General features: G+C 38.5%; 1 protein-coding gene and 2 pseudogenes across 1 annotated transcript in view; all 3 read left to right on the forward strand.

Moving 5' to 3' along the window:
- The window catches only part of ABCB7 (ATP binding cassette subfamily B member 7), a 149,600-nt gene extending 139,294 nt beyond the window's left edge, over nt 1-10,306 (forward strand). The window contains exons 15-16 of the mRNA XM_060086627.1: nt 1,780-1,887; nt 9,064-10,306. Coding sequence (XP_059942610.1) covers nt 1,780-1,887; nt 9,064-9,279 — 324 coding nt within the window. The 3' untranslated portion in view covers nt 9,280-10,306. The remainder of the gene's footprint in view (nt 1-1,779; nt 1,888-9,063) is intronic.
- A 7,683-nt stretch (nt 10,307-17,989) lies between these two features.
- LOC132481794 (tropomyosin alpha-4 chain-like) lies at nt 17,990-20,141 on the forward strand (annotated as a pseudogene).
- LOC132482578 (regulator of microtubule dynamics protein 1-like) lies at nt 18,598-19,566 on the forward strand (annotated as a pseudogene).
- Nucleotides 20,142-20,801: the final 660 nt, after the last annotated feature.

Below are 20,801 nucleotides of genomic sequence, written 5' to 3' on the forward strand. Positions count from 1 at the left end.
ACAGATCTGCTGCTGCCAGTGTCCTTATCCCCACAGTGAGCCACTGCCACCCCACACCTCTGCAGGAGACCCTCCATTACTAACACGTAGTTTGGGCCCCATCTCTTATGAGGTCACTGCTTTTTTCCCCTGGGTTCTGGTGCACACACGATCTTGTGTCAGCCCTCCAAGAGTGGAGTTTCTGCTTTTCCCAGCCCTGTGGAATTCCTGTGATCAAACCCTACTGGCCTTCAAAGCCAGATTCTCTGGGGCTCCTCCTCCTGTTGCTGGACCTCCAGGTTGGGAAGCCTGACGGGGGGCTCAGGACTTTCACTCCTGTAGGAGGACTTCTGTGGTGTAACTGTTTTCCAGCTTGTGGGTCAAGCACCCGGCGGGTATGGAATTTGATTTTATTGTGATTGTGCCCCTCCTACTGTCTTGTTGTTATTTCTTCTTTGCCTTTGGATGTAGGGTATCTTTTTTGGTAGGTTTCAGTGTTTTTTTTGTCAATGGTTGTTTACCCGTTGATTGTGATTTTGATGTTTACATAAGAAGGGGTGAGCTCACATCCTTCTACTCTACCATCATGAGCTAATCTGAGGATTTGTTATTGATATATTTAAAGGGAACCTTAAGCTGCACCAGACTCCATTCATATGCATAGTAGGAATCTGCTTACAAGAACTTTGTACCTAAAAATGTGTCATCCACATTTATCACAATTTCAGAGTCCTAACAACAGTCATTATTTGAGTCACGTATCTTTATTAGCTCACCGAGCATAACCCATTAATTGCTAGCAGAGAACACTCCCCCTTGAGGGAATGAGTTACCGGAAGATTTGGTAAATTTTAATCAACCTTTTAAAAAGGTCCAGAGCATCAGTAGGATGTGAGAGTTTAAGTTCTGGAGGGCAGGAAAGAGGAGTCCTCCCCAGACATCACAATTTTTCTTAGAATTGACCCTGTGCTTGATTTTAAGTCTGCCATAGTAAAATATAAGGTCTTCTTTTCCTGGGTAGCCATCTAGTCATGATAATTTTATTTCTTTAATAAATACAGTGACTAGAGATACCTGTAGAAAGCCATTGGGAATATCCCCATCCCCCACACTGCTATTTCCATCTAGCTAGCTGTACTTAGACCCAGGTTTCCAAGTATAGTTAAATATATATACAGTTGCCTTACACTTTACAGGCAGTAAACAAAAATGTATTTTCCAGAATGCCTTAAGAAGTCAGACTGCTTTTGAAAAAGAAGTTTTCTCAAGTTAAACATGCATCGTTGTCCTTGTCACCCTTTTCATCCTCTTTGTTTGAACTGAGGAAAAGCAAGTGCTCCTGTACCCTTTGAGTTTCCTATCTTTCTTGATTTTTTTTTGTACTTCTCCACATCCTATCACTTGAGTCCCTCCTCATTTTGTTTTTGCTCTCATTGTCCAGATAAACATATCTGGCTATACTCCTGATATCAGTGGATTCATCATTGTTATTGTTTGTTTTTATGTATAGAGAATATCTACCTTCTCCCAAACTTTATAATTTAAAGAAATATTGCCTATCTTAAAGCTAATTTTTTCATAATAATATGGTCATATTCACCTTCCCTCTTTGATTTTATTCTCTTCTTAGTAATTATTAGTTTAGGTAAAATATTTGATAGTGGTATAAAGTTTATATAATACCAAATTAACTAGCATTTTATATATTCTTTTCAGAAATACAAGAGTATTTTACTATACATTTACCTAATAGATAGATCTTTTTTTCCCCTCCTAATGTTCTTGTTGTCAAACTTGCAGACTATTCTTGGTGCCATGAGGGATGCAGTTAAACACAGAACTTCTATTTTCATTGCACACAGATTGTCAACAGTTGTTGATGCAGATGAGATCATTGTCTTGGACCAGGTAAGAGTTTGAACTTTAATGTTTAGTGTTTGAAGAACATTAGAAATTGTTACAAACGCAAGCAACTTAAATATTATTTCTAAAGAAAGTTATAGAATTTTGTGTTATTTGAGTAAGATTGAATCCTGATAGGATTCCATTTTTACCTCCTTTTGATAGGAAATAATGCATGCCACTTCCAAAAATGAATAAACTGTATTAACTCACTCTATTAAAGTTTTAAAAGCAAAGTTAGATGAGAAAAGCATTAAATCCTAATATGGTAGAAGCAGTTTTAAAGGGTATGTATTTAAAATAATTTTTCTTTATTCATTTTTGCTCTGTACAGAATCTTTGCTCATTGTCTTCACTGTATTTTATATTTTCATTTTTCTAATACCTGCACATACCCTTGATGTCTAAAAGAAAATTACCGTAAAATAAAGTCATTTTCATGCATGGCCATTTTTATTTTATCTTTTTCCTCATGAGGAAAGTAAGAAAAAGGACAGCCTGCTTTATTTCTCTGAGGGAATTACTATAAGTGTATACTGTCTAAATGTTCTGAACAAATCAGAGTGCCACTATTGCGACTGGTAGATTTGAAAATTATAATAGTTTTTCTTTCCTCCTCTCTGTAGGGATATCTTACTCCCACCCCCCTTTGTACTTGATTATTTCTAACAGTGTTTTCTATGCTTATTTCTCCCTTCTAATACATAAGCCTTCAATTTTTTATCATTTTGAAAGCCTGAGTACTGGGAGTTAAGAGAGAAGAAGCATTCTCTTGTACTGTCTATACTGAGAGATAATATTTCATGCCACTAAAATTTCTTATGTGATATTCAGTTCTGTGATATATATATTATTTCTTTTATGTGTTACCTGTTCACTTGCTACCCTAGGTCTTTTTGTTCATTTGTTCAAAAATGCTAACGTTGACTAAAATGTAAACTGATTTTCTTCAGTATGCTTGTTCCAGAGTGTCTTAAATGGGAAGTTTTGTAAATATACTTTATTATCTCATTGATGTTCAGGTATCTGAAATAAAATCTGCTCTTTTGTGCTTTTTACTAAACTTTCCAACTGTATGCAGTCATGTACATAGAGCCTTTTCTTGTAAATATAAAATGTTAAAAGTACTTTAACAAGCATGTGCTTACCTACCTCATGCCAGGAGGTTCACAGTATCTATACAGTTATATCATAACATTGCCACTTGGGGTTTGGATTATAATTGGAACTAACTATTGATCATACCATTTGTATCTAAAATCTCTTTATGTTGAATTTGATGGTTCTATAATTGCTTGATTATGAAGATCAGAGATTTTCATTTTCTAGTGAAACTAATGTGACCTCATGTGTTCCGTCAACAGTCTCTGGTAGTATTAATATTAAGTCTTCATAACAGAGTTCCCAAGGCCCTTCCTCACCCTCTTGCAGCCTGGTGATTACCCGTTCCCAGCCTTGGCAAGAGACTGGGGGTTTACTTGTCAGGAAATTGAGTCAGAGAGGCTCTGGACACAAGAAAATTACCAAGCACATTAACAGAGATGGGCGAGATTAACTGGAAATCAAAACATACTGAAGAATAAGACCACAGACCCTCCTGTGCCACTGGCTGCAAGAACCTTGCCAACCAATTATTTATTTCTACTGTCACCACTCCTTCCCTCACCAGCAGATGATTAGAGGATTCTTCTCTAGAGAAACAAAAGTAACCCCATAAAAAAACATGTTCATATTTGGGGACCCCCACAAAATGACCAGATACCCATGTGATCATCCTACAATGAAACCCAACAGCTGAGAAGCCCACTCCCATGCACATAGAGCTTCCAGTCAGCTTTTTTTAATAGTGTATTTTTAAGTGTCAGTGGATAATAAAGGAAGGCCTCCAAAGCAAGCAGAAAAAAATTCAGTAGAAAATGTAGACAATGCAGAGAGCATAAGAAAACTTAAAAATATAATTAATATCATCAGAGGTCATGGAAAATATAGCATTTTAAAATAAGGGGGGCCTCCCTGGTGGCGCAGTGGTTGAGAGTCCACCTGCCAATGCAGGGGACACGGGTTCATGCCCTGGTCCAGGAGGATCCCACATGCTGCGGAGAGGCTGGGCCCGTGAGCCATGGCCGCTGAGCCTGCGCGTCTGGAGCCTGTGCTCCGCAATGGGAGAGGCCACAACAGTGAGAGGCCCGCGTACCGCAAAAATAAATAAATAAATAAATAAATAATAAATAAAATAAAATAAGGGCAAATGCTATTAATAAAAAAAATAAAGAAGACTTACTATTGCATGAGTTCCAGGATACAGTGTTAAGTGACAGAAAGCTGCAAAAGAGTATATAGTATGCTACCTTTTGCAAGGAGGATGTGGGGGAAACATACGTATATTTACTTGTTTCTGCAAAAAGAAACCCTGGGAGGATAAACTAGAAACTAGAGACATTGTTTACCTGCAGGATGGAGACAAAAAGGGGTAGAAGACAAAGGGGAGGGAGTAAGACTTTGCTGATTATACTTTTTTGTATTATTTTTACTTTTGAACCATGCTAATGTTTTTATATATTTAAAAATCAACAAGGATGGGGCAGAAGCAGGAATTGAATACAAACAGAAAGAAGTAAAACTAGGTATATAACGAATTAATAACATAACTATGTAGAAGAAAAATATCATGCAGAATTAACCCAAATAACTTTTGAACACATTACTCTGATTTTTTAGCCTTAGTGGAATATATTATAAGGATAAAAATAACTCAGACTTGAACTCAGTAAGTTTGTTTTTGGTAGTAGCATGAGAATAGCTGTTTTGAAACTATTTTGTGTATACTGTAAGACTGAGCATGTGAGTAAATATACTGATGTTGAGAAATAGAGGTCTTAATTGGGAGAAGAAAGATACAGATATGGAATGGGAAAAGAAGAGGAGCCTTGTGATGTTATATTGGAACAGAATTGTCAATATCAGTTCATGATGAAAAAAAATATTCCTAACTTTGTTCAGTGAAAAGCCCTAGAAACAGTGAAATTCCAGTAGTAATGAGTGTAACTAGCACGTAGATCTTGGACACTAAATACTGTTCCTCACTAAAAGGAACCAAGACTCCTTGGAGAAATGACTGATTCCATATTTATTTGGAGCAGGGAAATTAATGAAGGCATATCACAAGGACACCAGAACCATTTTGAATGGGTTCCCACTGGCCAAGTGTGGGATGATTTGAATGTCAAAAAAAATGATACTAATGAATTACAACACATTGAATAAAAAACTAATCTATAATTCCATAATTGTACTTAGAGAAAGCTCTTTTTTAAAAATGAAATCTTGCCATTTACAGCAGTGTTAATGGACCTGGAGGGTATTATGCTAACTGAAATAAGTCAGAGAAAAACAAATACCGTATGATTTTACTTATATGTGAAATCTACAAAGCAGAGCAAATGAACAAACAAACCAGAAACAGACTCATAAATACAGAGAACATACTGGTAGTTGGCAGGGGGGACGGATGAAATAGGTAAAGGGTACTAAGAAGTACAAACTAAGTCATGAGGATGTAATGTACACATAGGGAATATAGTAAATAATATTTTCATAACTTTGTATGGTGACAGATGGTAACTGGACTTAACTGAGGTAATCATTTCATAATGTATAAAAATACTGAATCACTGTTGTACACCTGAAACTAATGTAATGTATGTTAATTATAACTCTGAGAAAAAAATGCTAACACATACAAGGAATGATAAGTTTACAGAATCATATTTTGCAACCACCATTGTAATAAATGATTCACATAAGGATCATCATTGTTTGCTAAAACCATATGGTGAAAAACTATTGGGGAATAGAATATTCACAGAGTTTGAAAGCATAACCCATAGATTAATTATTGATTACAAAGAGAAAAAGTGCCTTTAAAATAGAGAAATCTGGTAGACACTACCTTAACCAGTGATCAAACTGAAATCATTAACTGTGGAGCAAAATGACATCATGTACCTCCTAATATGATACACTGAGGACATATCACCTATATTGTATTGCAACAAAAATGTTTAGCCTGGATCTAAGAATCAGGAACAACTAGACAAATACAACGTGAAGGGCATTCTTTAAAAAACAAGCCTGGGGCTTCCCTGGTGGCACAGTGGTTGAGAGTCTGCCTGCTGATGCAGGGGACACGGGTTTGTGCCCTGGTCCGGGAAGATCCCACATGCCGCGGAGCGGCTAGGCCCGTGAGCCATGGCTGCTGAGCCTAAGCATCTGGAGCCTGTGCTCCACAATGGGAGAGGCCACAACAGTGAGAGGCCTGCGTACCACCAAAAAAAAAAAAAAAAAAAACAAGCCTGGACATTTTAGAAATGTCATTGTCACATTCACACAGAATAGGAAACTTATAAATTCAATGTGTTGATCCTGATTGGATCCTGGATGGAAAAAATATATATAAAGGATATTATTAGGATAATTGGTAAAATCTAAATATGAGCTATATATTAGATAAATTTCTTGGGTGTGATATTGTTGTATTCTAGTCACATAGGAGAATGTCCTTGTTTTCAGGAGATACATGCTAATGAAATATTTAGGGGAGAAATGTAATGATGTCCACAACTCATTCTTAAATGATTTAGCAAAAAGTAGTGTAAATTTAGAGACAGGATAAAGTGAGAGAAAGCAAATGTGGAAAAATTAACAGTTGCTAACCTAGGAGAAGCATATATAGGCATTCATTTTTACCATTCTTGCAACATTTCAAATTTAAAATGGGGATAGTAAATAAATAAATGAACAGCTAGAGAACGAGAGATTTTGAAAATGAAAATAGTCATTGCTGAAATAAAGTCAAGGAAATCTCTAAAGAGTAGAGCAAAAAAAGAGAAAATAGAGGAAAGATAAGAAAACAAGAGAATTAGTCTGAGAGGTCCAACATTTGACTAATGGTTGTTCTAGAAAGAGGGGATAGGAAAAAGGGAAGGAAATAACTAAAGAATAATACCCCAAAAATGTCCAGAACTTCAGAGCATGAGTTTCCAGATTGAAAGTGCCTACCAAGAACCCACCACAATAAATGGAGGAAAGAAAAATAAAAGTCAAATTATCATAAAATTTCAGAATTGAGCATAAGGAAAATAACTTAAAAGCTGTGAGAGAAACATCTCCGGGCAGGGTGGGGACTGAATAATAGATTACCTAATATAGTTGATTATGAGAAAAATACTGTTCAGACAGGCTTAAAGTTTAGAGAGAATTATCAATAGTGACAGAGAAAACTAAGCAAATGAAAAAACAAAGCAGTTACTATGTCCAGGAAGAATAAAAATTTATGAGAAAATATATATAAAATCCTAGTACTTCACTTGGCTCAACAGATAATACTTACATAGTCATAATAAAGTACACATTGTGTATTAACTTAAATAACATTTATGATATAAGCAATGTTATTAGGAGAGTGAAGAGTGAGGCATTGGGAATGTGGAATAGTTAAAAGTGCTGAATCTCATTAATATGTATATGTGTGTGTAAATGCCAGAAGAAATAGCTACAGATTTGGAGATAAGGAGATATTCAAGTGTGGAGGAGGAGGAGACAAAAGACTGTACTTTCTGTTATAAACTTTGCAATTATTAGTTGACTTTTTAAGGTGTGTACATTTATACTTTAATACAAACAAAAATAATTTAAAATATAATATACATTTTATAGCAGGATAATTTTTTGTGATTTATTTCATTGGTTTCCTGCAAAAATAATTCCATTTTTTCTAATACTTTTTTTTTTTTTTTTTTTTTTTTTTTTGCTGTACACGGGCCTCTCACTGCTGTGGCCTCTCCCGTTGCGGAGCACAGGCTCCGGATGCACAGGCTCCGCGGCCATGGCTCGCGGGCCCAGCCGCTCCGCGGCATGTGGGATCTTCTGGGATCGGGGCACGAACCCGTGTCCCCTGCATCGGCAGGCGGACTCTCAACCACTGCGCCACCAGGGAAGCCCATTTTTTCTAATACTTTTTGATGCAGTTTTCATTGAGGATTTCTTTAATTGAAGTGTAGTTAATGTACAATATTGTGTCAGTGACTCAGTTTTTTTTTTTTAGGTTATATTCCATTATAGGTTATTACAGAAGATTGAATACAGTTCCCTGTGCTATACAGTAAATCCTTTTTGTTTATCTATTTTATATATAGTAGTTTGTATCTGTTAATCCCATACTCCTAATTTGTTCTTCCCTCCTCCCTATCCTCTTTGGTAACCATAAAAGTGTTTTTTATGTCTGTGCAGTGAGATTTTTATTTTGTTTTTTTTTTTACAGTGGTAAAAAAATATAAAATACATAACCATGGGGACTTCTGTGCTAGTGAAGTGGTCCACAGATACCAAAGTTGAGGACTGCATTCAGGATCCAGAGTTCAAATAGCTGAGTGAAATAGTTCCTAGACTGACCAGCCAGCAATCAAGGAGAAGCCTTAAATTTAACCACTCAGAAGTGGGCACACACAAATTTCAGTTATTTTGCTTAAGGGTATACTTGTAAACGTCCTCTCACCAGGAGTACCAGTAAAAGTGACAAAATTACTTTTGTCTCCCAACATGTTTAGCAGTAGCTGTCCAGAGACAGATTAATTTTAGATAAGAGTTAGGAATCAATACCAATTCTATGCAATCTTAAGGTTAATAGCCAGTGTTAAGAAAAATAGTTACTGGAAGAAATAAACTTTTCATGGGGAAATATTTTTTATTTCAAAGTACACATAGGATTTTGGGATATTTTTTTTAAAATCCTTTAAATCTCTATAAATAACAGTGCTTTTGATGTAAATTTGATTTAAATTTGATTTACTGATTACAGAAAATACCACCTTTAGAAAGTCTTCACCTTCCTTTTCTGCTCTTCAAAATGAAAAATGAAACATTCAAATTTTATTTCCTTTAAGTGAAATGGTATATGGTATATGGAATTTCATAGCTTTTGGTTTGCTCACTGGACTGGTAACTCAACAGTAAATGAGGCATTTCTACCCCAGTTTTTCCCATTTGTACTGTAATGAAGAATTGGGAAAGGTATTTTAATGAATGCAAATCTTTCAAAATTCTTGCTTAGAAAGTATTATGTATTTTCAATTGTTATCCTAGTTATATGACTTTCTCTACGTTTCTCTTGTTTTTGCTTATTAGGGTAAGGTAGCTGAACGTGGTACCCACCATGGTTTGCTTGCTAACCCTGGCAGTATCTATTCAGAAATGTGGCATACACAGAGCAGCCATGTGCAGAACCATGATAACCCCAAATGGGATGCAAAGAAAGAAAATGTGTCCAAAGAGGAGGAAAGGAGGAAACTACAAGAAGAAATTGTCAACAGTGTGAAAGGCTGTGGAAACTGTTCCTGCTAAGTCACATGAAACCTTTCCTTTTCTTCTCTTTTCTTCTCTTTTCTTTTCTTTTTTCTCCCTCCCTCCCTCCCTCCCTTCCTTCCTTCCTTTCTCTCCTCTTTCTTCCTTCCTCCCTTCTTCCTTTCTTTCTTTTTTTTCCTTGACTACACATTTGCACTAAAGCAGAATTATTTTATTAAAAAAAATCAGGGCTCGGGTATTGGGTTCTACTCGGAGCGCAGGGAGAGGACTGGGGCTGGCTGCAGGAAGAGAGCCTGAAGAGGTTAGTGCACCACGGCTAGCCCGGAGGGAGTCCGGGGAAAAAGTCTGGAGCTGCCAAAGAGGCAAGAGACTTTTTCTTCCCTTTTGTTTCCTGGTGCGCGAGGAGAGGGCATTAAGAGTGCTAATTAAAGAAGTTCCAGAGATGGGCGCGAGCCGCGGCCAAAGGTGCGGACCCCGGAGACGGGCGTGGGACACTCGGGATGCCGCTGCTGCCGCCACAAGGCCTGTGTGCGAGCGCAGGTCACTGGCTACCCCCCGTTCCGGGGAGCCTGTGCAGCCCGCCACTGCCGGGGTCCCGGGAACCAGGGACGGCTTCCCCGGGAAAGTGCACGGAGCGCCTCGGGATGGTGCAACCTCACGCCGGCCTCTGCCACCGCAGGCCTGCCCCGCACTGCGTGCCCCTCCCTCCCCTCGGCCTGAGTGAGCCAGAGCCCCCGAATCAGCGGCTCCTTTAAACCCGTCCTGTCTGAGCGAAGAACGGTCACCCTCCGGCGGCCTACACGCAAAGGCAGGGCCAGGTCCAAGGCTGAGACCAGGGAGCTGTGAGAGCAGAGAAGAGACAGGGAGATCTCTACAGCCTCGGAGGCAGCGGATTAAAGCTTCACGGTCCACTTGATGTGCGCTGCGTCTGTAGAGTGCATGAATGGACAGCGAATCATCCCAAATTGAGGAGGTGGACTTTGAGGACAAGTTTTAACATGTTTCCCCTTTTCCTCTTTTTACAATGAATTATCCGAAATTAAATAGGTGGAATTTGAGAGCAAGATTTTCGATTTTTTTCTCCCTGTTCTCTTTTTGTGAATGTGTATGGATATGCTTCTGTGTCCCAGGGTTCTATCCATCCGATTTTATTTTCAATAATTACTTTTTTATTTTTAATAATGCTACTGTATTTTATACTTTATTCTATTTTATCTTCTCTCTTTTTTTCCTACCTTCCCTTCCTCCCTCTGCCCCTTTCATTCTTTCATTCCTTCTTTCCTTCCTCCCTCCCTCCCTCCCTCCCTCCTGTTAGCCTTTCTTTCTTTCGTTCCGTCCTTCCTCCCTCCCTCCCTCCCTCCTTTCTTTCTTTCTTCCTTCCTTCCTTCCGTTCTTTCCTTCTTCCTTACTTTTTCTCTCTCTTTCTTCTACTAATTCTTTCTTTCTACATTTTCTCCCTTTTATTATGAGCCGGGTAGATGAAAGGCTCTTGGTGCTGCATCCAGGAGTCAGTGCTATGCCTCTGAAGTGGGAGAGCCAACTTGAGAACACGGGTCCACAAGAGACCTCCCAGCTCTGCATAATATCAAGTGGCGAAAATCTCCTAGAGATCTCCATCTCAACACCAGCACCCAGCTGCAGTCAACGACCAGCAAGCTACAGTGCTGGTCACCCTATGCCAAGCAACTAGCAAGACAGGAACACAACCCCACCCATTAGCAGAGAGGCTGCCTAAAAACATAATAAGGCCACAGGCACCCCAAAGCACACCACCAGACGTGGACCTGTCCACCAGAAAGACAAGATCCAGCCTCAACCACCAGAACACGGGCACTAATCCCCCCCCACCAGGAAGACTACACAACCTACTGAAACAACCTTAGCCACTGGGGACAGACACCAAAAACAACGGGAACTACGAATCTGCAGCCTGCAAAAAGGAGACCCCAAACACAGTAAGATAAGCAAAATGAGAAGACAGAAAAACACACAGCAGGTTAAGGAGCAAGATAAAAAACTACCAGACCTAACAAATGAAGAGGAAATAGGCAGTCTACCTGAAAAAGAATTCAGAATAATGATAGTAAAGATGATCCAAGATTCTATTTCCAAGATCCAAAATCTTGGAAATAGAATAGACAAAATGCAAGAAACAGTTAACAAGGACCTAGAAGAACTAAAGATGAATCAAGCATCACTTAAAAACACAATAAATGAAAAATACTCTAGATGGGATCAATAGCAGAATAACTGAGGCAGAAGAACGGATAAGTGAGGTGGAAGATAAAATAGTGGAAATAACTGCTGCAAAGCAAAATAAAGACAAAAGAATGAAAAGAACAGAGGACAGTCTCAGAGACCTCTGGGACAACATTAAATGCACCAACATTCAAATTATAGGGGTTCCAGAAGAAGAAGAGAAAAAGAAAGGGACTGAGAAAATATTTGAAGAGATTATACTTGAAAACTTCCCTAATATAGGAAAGGAAAGAGTTAATCATGTCCAGGAGGCACAGAGAGTCCCATACAGAATAAATCCAAGAATAAATACACCAAGACACATATTAATCAAACTGTCAAAAATTAAACACAAATCATATTAAAAGCAGCAAGGGAAAAACAACACACAAGGGAATCTGCATCACGTTAACAGCTGATCTCTCAGCAGAAACTCTACAAGCCAGAAAGGGGTGGCAGGACATAGTTAAAGTGATGAAGGAGAAAAACCTGCAACCAAGATTACCCAGCAAGGATCTCATTCAGACTTGATGGAGAAATTAAAACCTTTACAGACAAGCAAAAGCTGAGAGTGCAGCACCACCAAACCAACTTTACAACAAATGCTAAAGGAACTTCTTTAGGCAAGAAACACAACAGAAGGAAAATACCTACAATAACGAACCCAAAGCAATTAAGGAAATGGGAATAGGAACATACATATCAATAATTATCTTAAATGTAAATGGACTAAATGCTCCCACCAAAAGACACAGAGTGGCTGAATGGATACAAAAACAAGACCCATATATATGCTGTCTACAAGAGAACAACTTCAGACCTAGAGACACATACAGATTGAAAGTAAGGGGATGGAAAAAGATATTCCATGCAAATGGAAATCAAAAGAAAGCTGGAGTAGCAATTCTTATATCAGACAAAATAGACTTTAAAATAAAGACTATTAGAAGAGACAAAGGACACTACATAATGATAAAGTGATCGATCCAAGAAGAAGATATAACAGTTGTAAATATGCACCCAACATAGGAGCACCTCAATACATAAGGCAAATGCTAACAGCCATAAAAGGGGAAATCGAGAGTAACACACTCATAGTAGGGCACTTTAACACCCCACTTTCACCAATGGACAGATCATCCAAAATGAAAATAAATAAGGAAACACAAGCTTTAAATGATACATTAAACAAGATGGACTTAATTGATATTTATAGGACATTCCATCCAAAAACAACAGAATACACATTTTTCTCAAGTGCTCATGGAACATTCTCCAGGATCACATCTTGGGTCACAAATCAAGCCTTGGTAAATTTAAGAAAATTGAAATTGTATCAAGTATCTTTTCCGACCACAATGCTATGAAATTAGACATCAATTACAGGAATAGATCTGTAAAAAATAGAAACACATGGAGGCTAAACAATACACTACCCAATAACGAAGTGATCACTGAAGAAATGAAAGAGGAAATAAAAACAATACCTAGAAAGAAATGACAATGGAGACACGATGACCCAAAACCTATGGGACGCAGCAAAAGCAGTTCTAAGGGGGAAGTTTATAGCAATACAATCCTACCTTAAGAAACAGGAAACATCTCAATTAAGGAACCTTACCCTGAACCTAAAGCAATTAGACAAAGAAGAACAAAAACACCCCGAAATTAGCAGAAGTAAGGAAATCATAAAGATCACATCAGAAATAAATGAAAAAGAAATGAAGGAAACGATAGCAAAGATCAATAAAACTAAAAGCTGGTTCTTTGAGAAGATAAAATTAATACACCATTAGCCAGACTCATCAAGAAAAAAAGGGAGAAGACTCAAATCAATAGAATTAGAAATGAAAAAGGAGAAGTAACAACTGACACTGCAGAAATACAAAAGATCATTAGAGATTACACGAAACTCTATGCCAATAAAATGGACAACCTGGAAGAAATGGACAAATTCTTAGAAATGCACAACCTGCCAAGACTGAATCAGGAAGAAATAGAAAATATGAATAGACCCATCACAAGCACTGAAATTGAAACTGATTAAAAATCTTGCAACAAAAGTCCAGGACCAGATGGCTTCACAGGCAAATTCTATCAAACATTTAGAGAAGAGCTTACACCTATCCTTCTCAAACTCTTCCAAAATATAGCAAAGGGAGGAGCACTCCCAAACTCATTCTATGAGGCCACCATCACCTTTATACCAGAACCAGGCAAGGATGTCACAAAGAAAGAAAACTACAGGCCAATATCACTGATGAACATAGATGCAAAAATCCTCAACAAAATACTAGCAAACAGAATCCAACAGCACATTAAAAGGATCATACACCATGATCAAGTGGGGTTTATTCCAGGAATGCAAGGATTCTTCAATGTACGCAAATCAATCAATGTGATACACGATATTAACAAATTGAAGAAAAACCATATGATCATCTCAATAGATGCAGAGAAAGCTTTCAACACCCATTTATGATAAAAACCCTGCAGAAAATAGGCATAGAGGGAACTTTCCTCAACATAATAAAGGCCATATATGACAAACCCACAGCCAACATCGTCCTCAATGGTGAAAAACTGAAAGCATTTCCACTAAGATCAGGGACGAGACAAGGCTGCCCACTCTCACCACTCTTATTCAACCTAGTTTTGGAAGTTTTAGCCACAGCAATCAGAGAAGAAAAGGAAATAAAAGGAATCCAAATTGGAAAAGAAGAAGTAAAGCTGTCACTGTTTGCAGATGACATGATACTATACATAGAGAATCCTAAAGATGCTACCAGAAAACTACCAGAGCTAATCAATGAATTTGGTAAAGTAGCAGGATACAATATTAATGCACAGAAATCTCTGGCATTCCTGTACATTAATTATGAAAAATCAGAAAGTGAATTCAAGAAAACACTCCCATTTACCATTGCAACAAAAAGAATAAAATATCTAGGAATAAACCTACCTAAGAAGACAAAAGACCTGTATGCAGAAAATTATAAGACACTGATGAAGGAAATTAAAGATGATACAAATAGTTGGAGAGATATACCATGCTCCTGGATTGGAAGAATCAATATTGTGAAAATGACTCTACTACCCAAAGCAATCTACAGATTCAATGCAATCCCTATCAAACTACCACTGGCATTTTTCACAGAACTAGAATAAAAAATTTCAAAATTTGTTTGGAAAAACCAAAGGCCCCGAATAGCCAAAGCAATCTTGAGAACGAAAAACGGAGCTGGAGGAATCAGGCTCCCTGACTTCAGACTATACTACAAAGCTACAGTAATCAAGACAGTGTGGTACTGGCACAAAAACAGAACGATCAATGGAACACGATAGAAAGCCCAGAGATAAACGCACGCACATATGGTCAACTCATCTTTGATAAAGGAGGCAGGAATGTACAGTGGAGAAAGGACAGCCTCTTCCATAAGTGGTGCTGGGAAAACTGGACAGGGACATGTAAAATATGAGATTAGATCATTCCCTAACACCATACAGAAAAATAAACTCAAAATGGATTAAAGACCTAAATGTAAGGCCAGAAACTATCAAACTCTTATAGGAAAACATAGGCAGAACACTCTGACATAAATCACAGCAAGATCCTTTTGGACCCACCTCCTAGAGAAATGGAAATGAAAACAAAGATAAACAAATGGGCCCTAATGAAACTTCAAAGCTTTTGCACAGCAAAGGAAACCATAAACAAGACCAAAAGACAACCCTCAGAATGGGAGAAAATATTTACAAATGAAGCAACTGTTAAATAGGCATTTCTCCAAAGAAGATATACAGACTGCCAACAAACACATGAAAGAATGCTCAACGTCATTAATCATTAGTGAAATGCAAATCAAAACTACAATGAAATATCATCTCACACCAGTCAGAATGGCCATCGTCAAGAAATCTAGAAACAATAAATGCTGAAGAGGGTGTCTAGAAAAGGGAGCACTCTTGCAGTGCTGGTGGGAATGTGAATTGGTACAGCCACTATGGGGAGCAGTATGGAGGTTCCTTAAAAAACTAAAAATAGAACTACCATATGACCCAGCAATCCCACTACTAGGCATATACCCTGAGAAAACCATAATTGAAAAAGAGACATGTACCAAAATGTTCTTTGCAGCCCTATTCACAATAGCCCTGAGGTGGAAACAACCTAAGTGTCCATCATCGGATGAATGGATAAAGAAGATGTGGCACATATATACAATGGAATATTACTCAGCCATAAAAAGAAACGCAACTGAGCTATTTGTAATGAGCTGGATAGACCTAGAGTCTGTCATACAGAGTGAAGTAAGTCAGAAAGAGAAAGACAAATGCCGTATGCTAACACATATATATGAAATTTAAGGAAAAAAATATCATGAAGAACCTAGGGGTAAAACAGGAATAAAGACACAGACCTACTTGAGAATGGACTTGAGGATATGGGGAGGGGGAAGGGTAAGCTGTGACAAAGCGAAAGAGAGGCATGGACATATATGCAGTCCCAAACGTAGGGTAGATAGATAGTGGGAAGCAGCCGCAGAGCACAGGGTGATCAGCTTGGTGCTTTGTGACCGCCTGGAGGGGTGGGATGGGGATGGTGGGAGGGAGCGAGACGCAAGAGGGAAGGGATGTGGAAACATGTATATGTATGACTGATTCACTTTGTTATAAAGCAGAAACTAATAAAAAACAAAAATAAATAAATAAATAAATAATCATACATTCCCATTTTCTATAATCCTTCTTTTAGATAAGATTTATTTTGAAAGGGATTTGAGTTTTACATCTATCACCATCTATTTAATGTGATATTTATATTATCCCCAAATTATTTTCTTGTTACTGCCTTAGTTGTGGTCAAAGCATAATTTTTGTTACTATTTGACTTTACCCTATTTTCATTTTTGAGGCCTGATAGCCATTTGCTATCCATAACCAGATGAATCATATTTGTTTCCAAATTTTTTGTAGTTTTTCAAACCTCCTTTATGCTGACAATTTAGATGGAAAATGTCTGTTTCTTAAAAATTTTTAAGAAAATAAGAGAGTGTAGGTTCATTGTTTCTCCTCCCCTTCCCCCATTGAAGTACTTCAATGATAGTTAACTATACTTACATTTTAAAAATTATATGCCACTGTATACCTTTAAGAGGAAAAACCTTGACTCTCATGTTGGTATGTAGAATGTTCATCATTAACCAGCATTGTAACTGTCATCTAGCGGTGGAAATTTTATTTTTCCACCAAATGAGGTGTTGCTTTTGTTTTGGACCAAAATTTATACATTTCTTTTTAAAGACTCATAAACCCTGATGTAATTTGAGAGTTACCATACTGGGAGTGATCTAAAAAGCTTAGAAAGTTAATTGCCTTTTCTATTTCCATCTTAAATGCACTGCTTTTGCTCTCTGAAGTTATACAAAGAAACAACCAAATGGGATGTGTGCACGCCTGCATGTGTATAAAGCAACATCTACTTAAAAATTATTAATGACCTTTAGGCAAATAGGAGAGGATTTCACATACATTTACATCATCAGGACTCTAATCTGTGTTGACAGTTCAGAGTTACTTTATTACCAAGTCTTCCCTTCCTTTTTCAGTAGTTTAATGAGTTCCTTTAAGCTTGAAATAACAAGGAGGAGCCCAAACAAGATAATCAAGAAATAATTAATAAAATGTTGGTATATATTCACTTAGAAAGCTCCTCTCCCTTTCCAACTGGAATTTGCTTTAATTTGTTTTGTAGTAATCATTCAGCTTGAAAAACTTGTGTGTCATGACCAGCCACATAACTCTATAATGAGGCTTTATTTCTCAGAAAAGGTCTTAAAGTATTTGTCTATGGTTTTATTGTCTTTTAAGTCATAATTTGGTATGGGTGAGATTAATTTTTTTTCTGATTTGTATTGTCATTAGTAGGTAGATATCTAAACTGATTGGGTCTGCAGTTTTGTTATATAAAGGTGATTTGATAAGTAGCTTGAAGCCAGTATTTTGTGGTTAGTCTTTGAAAGTACAGTAAGTGGTGCAGGATCTTGCTTTTGGAGTTGGAGTTATCACTGAGATGCGTAATCAGCTGAAAAATGGAGGGGTTGGGACTTTTCTTACTCTGAAGCCATAGACGTGATTGCTTTTCTGAGGAACAACAACAACAACAAGTCCTTTGAATAACCCAGCTGCATTACTAGAAATGTGGTTAGATAGAAATTTTGCTTCTGTTAATTCCTCCTATACATTTCCAATGTTGCTGATGGAAAATATTTAGCTTAGTTGCATAACCAAACTAAGATTGAAGTAATCATTAGTAATATTCATTTTGAATGTGAATAGTGGTATTCAAAGTAAGTGATTTTGTGATATGGGAAACATATAGTCAAAGGATAGGACCTGGTGTAGGCAAAGGGTTGGGGGCTGGGGCGCAGCTGCTGCAGCTCTCGCTGGAGCCAAGGTAAACGCCCACCACTGCCCACTGCCCACCACCCGCTGCATGCACCTCCACGCCATGGCTGGCCTCAACTCCCTGGAGGCAGTGAAACGCTAGAACCAGGCCCTACAGCAGCAGGCGGACGAGGCGGAGGACCGTGCACAGGGCCTACAGTGTGGGAGCTGGATGGCGAGCGCGAGTGGTGAGAGAAAGCTGAAGGTGATGTGGCAGCTCTCAGTTGACACATCCAGCTCATTGAGGGGGAGTCGGACAGGGCTCAGGAATGACTGGCCACAGCCCTGTGCAAGCTGGAGGAGGCAGAAAAGGGTGCAAATGAGAGCAAAAGAGGAATGAAGGTGATAGAAAACTGGGCAACGAAGATGAGGAGAAGATGGAGATTCAGTAGATTCAGCTCAAAGAAACCAAGGACATTGCTGAGTAAGCTGACCACAAATACAAGGAGGTAGCTCGTAAGTTGGTCATCCTGGAGGGTGAGCTGGAGAGGGTGGAGGAGCATGCCAAGCCATCTGAACTAAAATGTGGTGACCTGAAGCTGTGGGGAAGAAGAGGAGCAGGGCCGGAAGCCGGCGGACACTGCTTTCTGTGGAAAGACTGGGGTGCCTTTCACTCTGCGCCGCTTCTTAGCAGCCAAAGGGGTGAGGGGTCAGGCCTGCAAGCTGCAGATCATGGCACTAGCCTTGCGACTCTGGCACTCCCTTCCTTTGGGACGTATCACTGCCCCAGGACCTTGGCTCCTGATGGGTGCTGCTGGCAGCTGCGAGCAGTTCATTCTTTGGTGACTCCGTGGCACTGAGGTGATGGGAAACCCAGGAGCTTTCAAAATAAGTCTTTTATTCTCTGCCTTGTCTTATTTGGGTTTTGAAACTTATCAAGTCATTTCCCAGGCTGCTGTGGTTCATGCCACAGCCAGAGTCTTCAGAGTTGAAGAAATCCTTGAACAAGCAGACTATCTATATGAAAGTGGAGAAACAGAAAAACTTTACCAGTTGCTATCCCAGTACAAGGAAAGTGAAGATGCAGAGTTACTGTGGTGTTTGGCATGGGCATCATGTGTTATAGCTCAACTCAGTGGAACCTCAGAAGAGGAGAAAAAGATTTTGGTGTATGAAGCCCTAGAGTAGGCAAAAAGGGCACTAGAAAAAAATGAATCAAGTTTTGCAGCTCATAAGTGGTATGCAATCTGTATTAGTGATGTTGGAGATTATGAAGGAATCAAGGCTAAAATTGCAAATGCCTACATGATCAAGGAGCATTTTGAGAAAGCAGTTGAACTCAACCCTAAAGATGCTACCTCAATTCACCTTATGGGTATTTGGTGTTACACATTTGCTGAAATGCCTTGGTATCAAAGAAGAATTGCTAAAATGCTGTTTGCAACTCCTCCTAGTTCCACCTATGAGGAGGCATTAGGCTACTTTCACAGGGCAGAGCAAGTGGATCCAAACTTCTACAGCAAAAACTTGCTTCTTCTAGGAAAGACATATTTGAAACTACACTACAAAAAGCTTGCTGCTTTCTGGCTAACAAAAGCCAAGGACTATCCAGCACATGCAGAGGAGGATAAACAGATACAGACAGAAGCTGCTCAGTTGCTTACACGTTTCAGTGACAAAACTGAGAATTTTTCAATGTAATATCTAAGAAGCAGTGCCTTTTCATCAAATTATAAAGATAATAAATACATTAACCATTAAAATAAATAAAATAAAATAAAATGTGGTGACCTGGAAGAAGAACTCAATGTCACTAACAACTTGAAGTTGCCAGAGGATGCATCTGAAAGGGAGGATGAACATGAAGAAGAAATTAAACTTCTATCTGACAAACTGAAAGAAGCTGAGACCCGTGCCAAATTTGCAGAGAGAACAATTGCAAAACTGGAAAAATCGATGAGCTAGAAGAAAAACTTGCCCAGGCCAAAGAAGAGAATGTGGACTTACATCAGACACTGGATCAGACACTAAATGAACTAAACTGTATAGAACCAAAACAGAAGAGTTTTGTTCCAACAAAAACTCCAGAGCTCCGTGTCTTTCTCTTCTCTTGTAAGGAGTTTCTTTTGTTATTGTCTCTTTGCTTTGCAGGAAATGTCAAGCAAATTATGAATACATGACCAAATATTTTGTATCAGAGAAGCTTTGAGCACCAGTTAAATCTATTCCTTCCTTTTTTCAAATAGCATCAGGTTTTTCAGCTCTGTTTTTATCCTTAAATTTCATTTATTCCTGAGGTAGGCAGGGTATTTCATATTGAGCATACTCTCAAGACTGAGGGCATTTGGTTCCTGGGAGAATAGACAACCCCACAGTTTTAAAACACAGATTCCGATGTCTAGTCATGGGTCAGTTTAAAAGGTTGTAGAATATCCACTGTTGGTCACACTATAGGAGGCCAGGGACCATCACATTAAAATGGGTGGGAATTTTCCATCCAGAGCAAAAAAGGGGAGTGGGGGTGGGGTTACTATGGGAAGTCATAAACCACACAGAGGTTAACCTAATCATCCTGGCTCTTTTCCACACTCCACCATGCAGAACAAACATCCTCTGAGCAGCCAGCATGGGAATGCTTGGAAAAGAGTCATAATAATTACCCAAATGTTTTCTAGATAGATCCTTGATATGCTCTTCTCTATGCTTCTTTCACTCTAAAGTTGTTCTCTGAGTAGCTGATGTCTTATTCCAATAATGACCCATGCTTATCTGCTCTGATATGAGGCCATCCACTCAGCAGGAATGAATGTTGTAGAATTCAGTCCTATTCAGAGAAGCTATATCAAAAAGACTGCTAGCCATCAATAGTTGAGTAAGACTTTCCATAAACAAATATTGGACAGAATAGCCCTCTCTGACAGCAAAGTAAGGATGAA

This window comes from Mesoplodon densirostris, chromosome X (genome assembly GCF_025265405.1).
Source record: "Mesoplodon densirostris isolate mMesDen1 chromosome X, mMesDen1 primary haplotype, whole genome shotgun sequence".
NCBI classification, from domain to species: domain Eukaryota; kingdom Metazoa; phylum Chordata; class Mammalia; order Artiodactyla; family Ziphiidae; genus Mesoplodon; species Mesoplodon densirostris.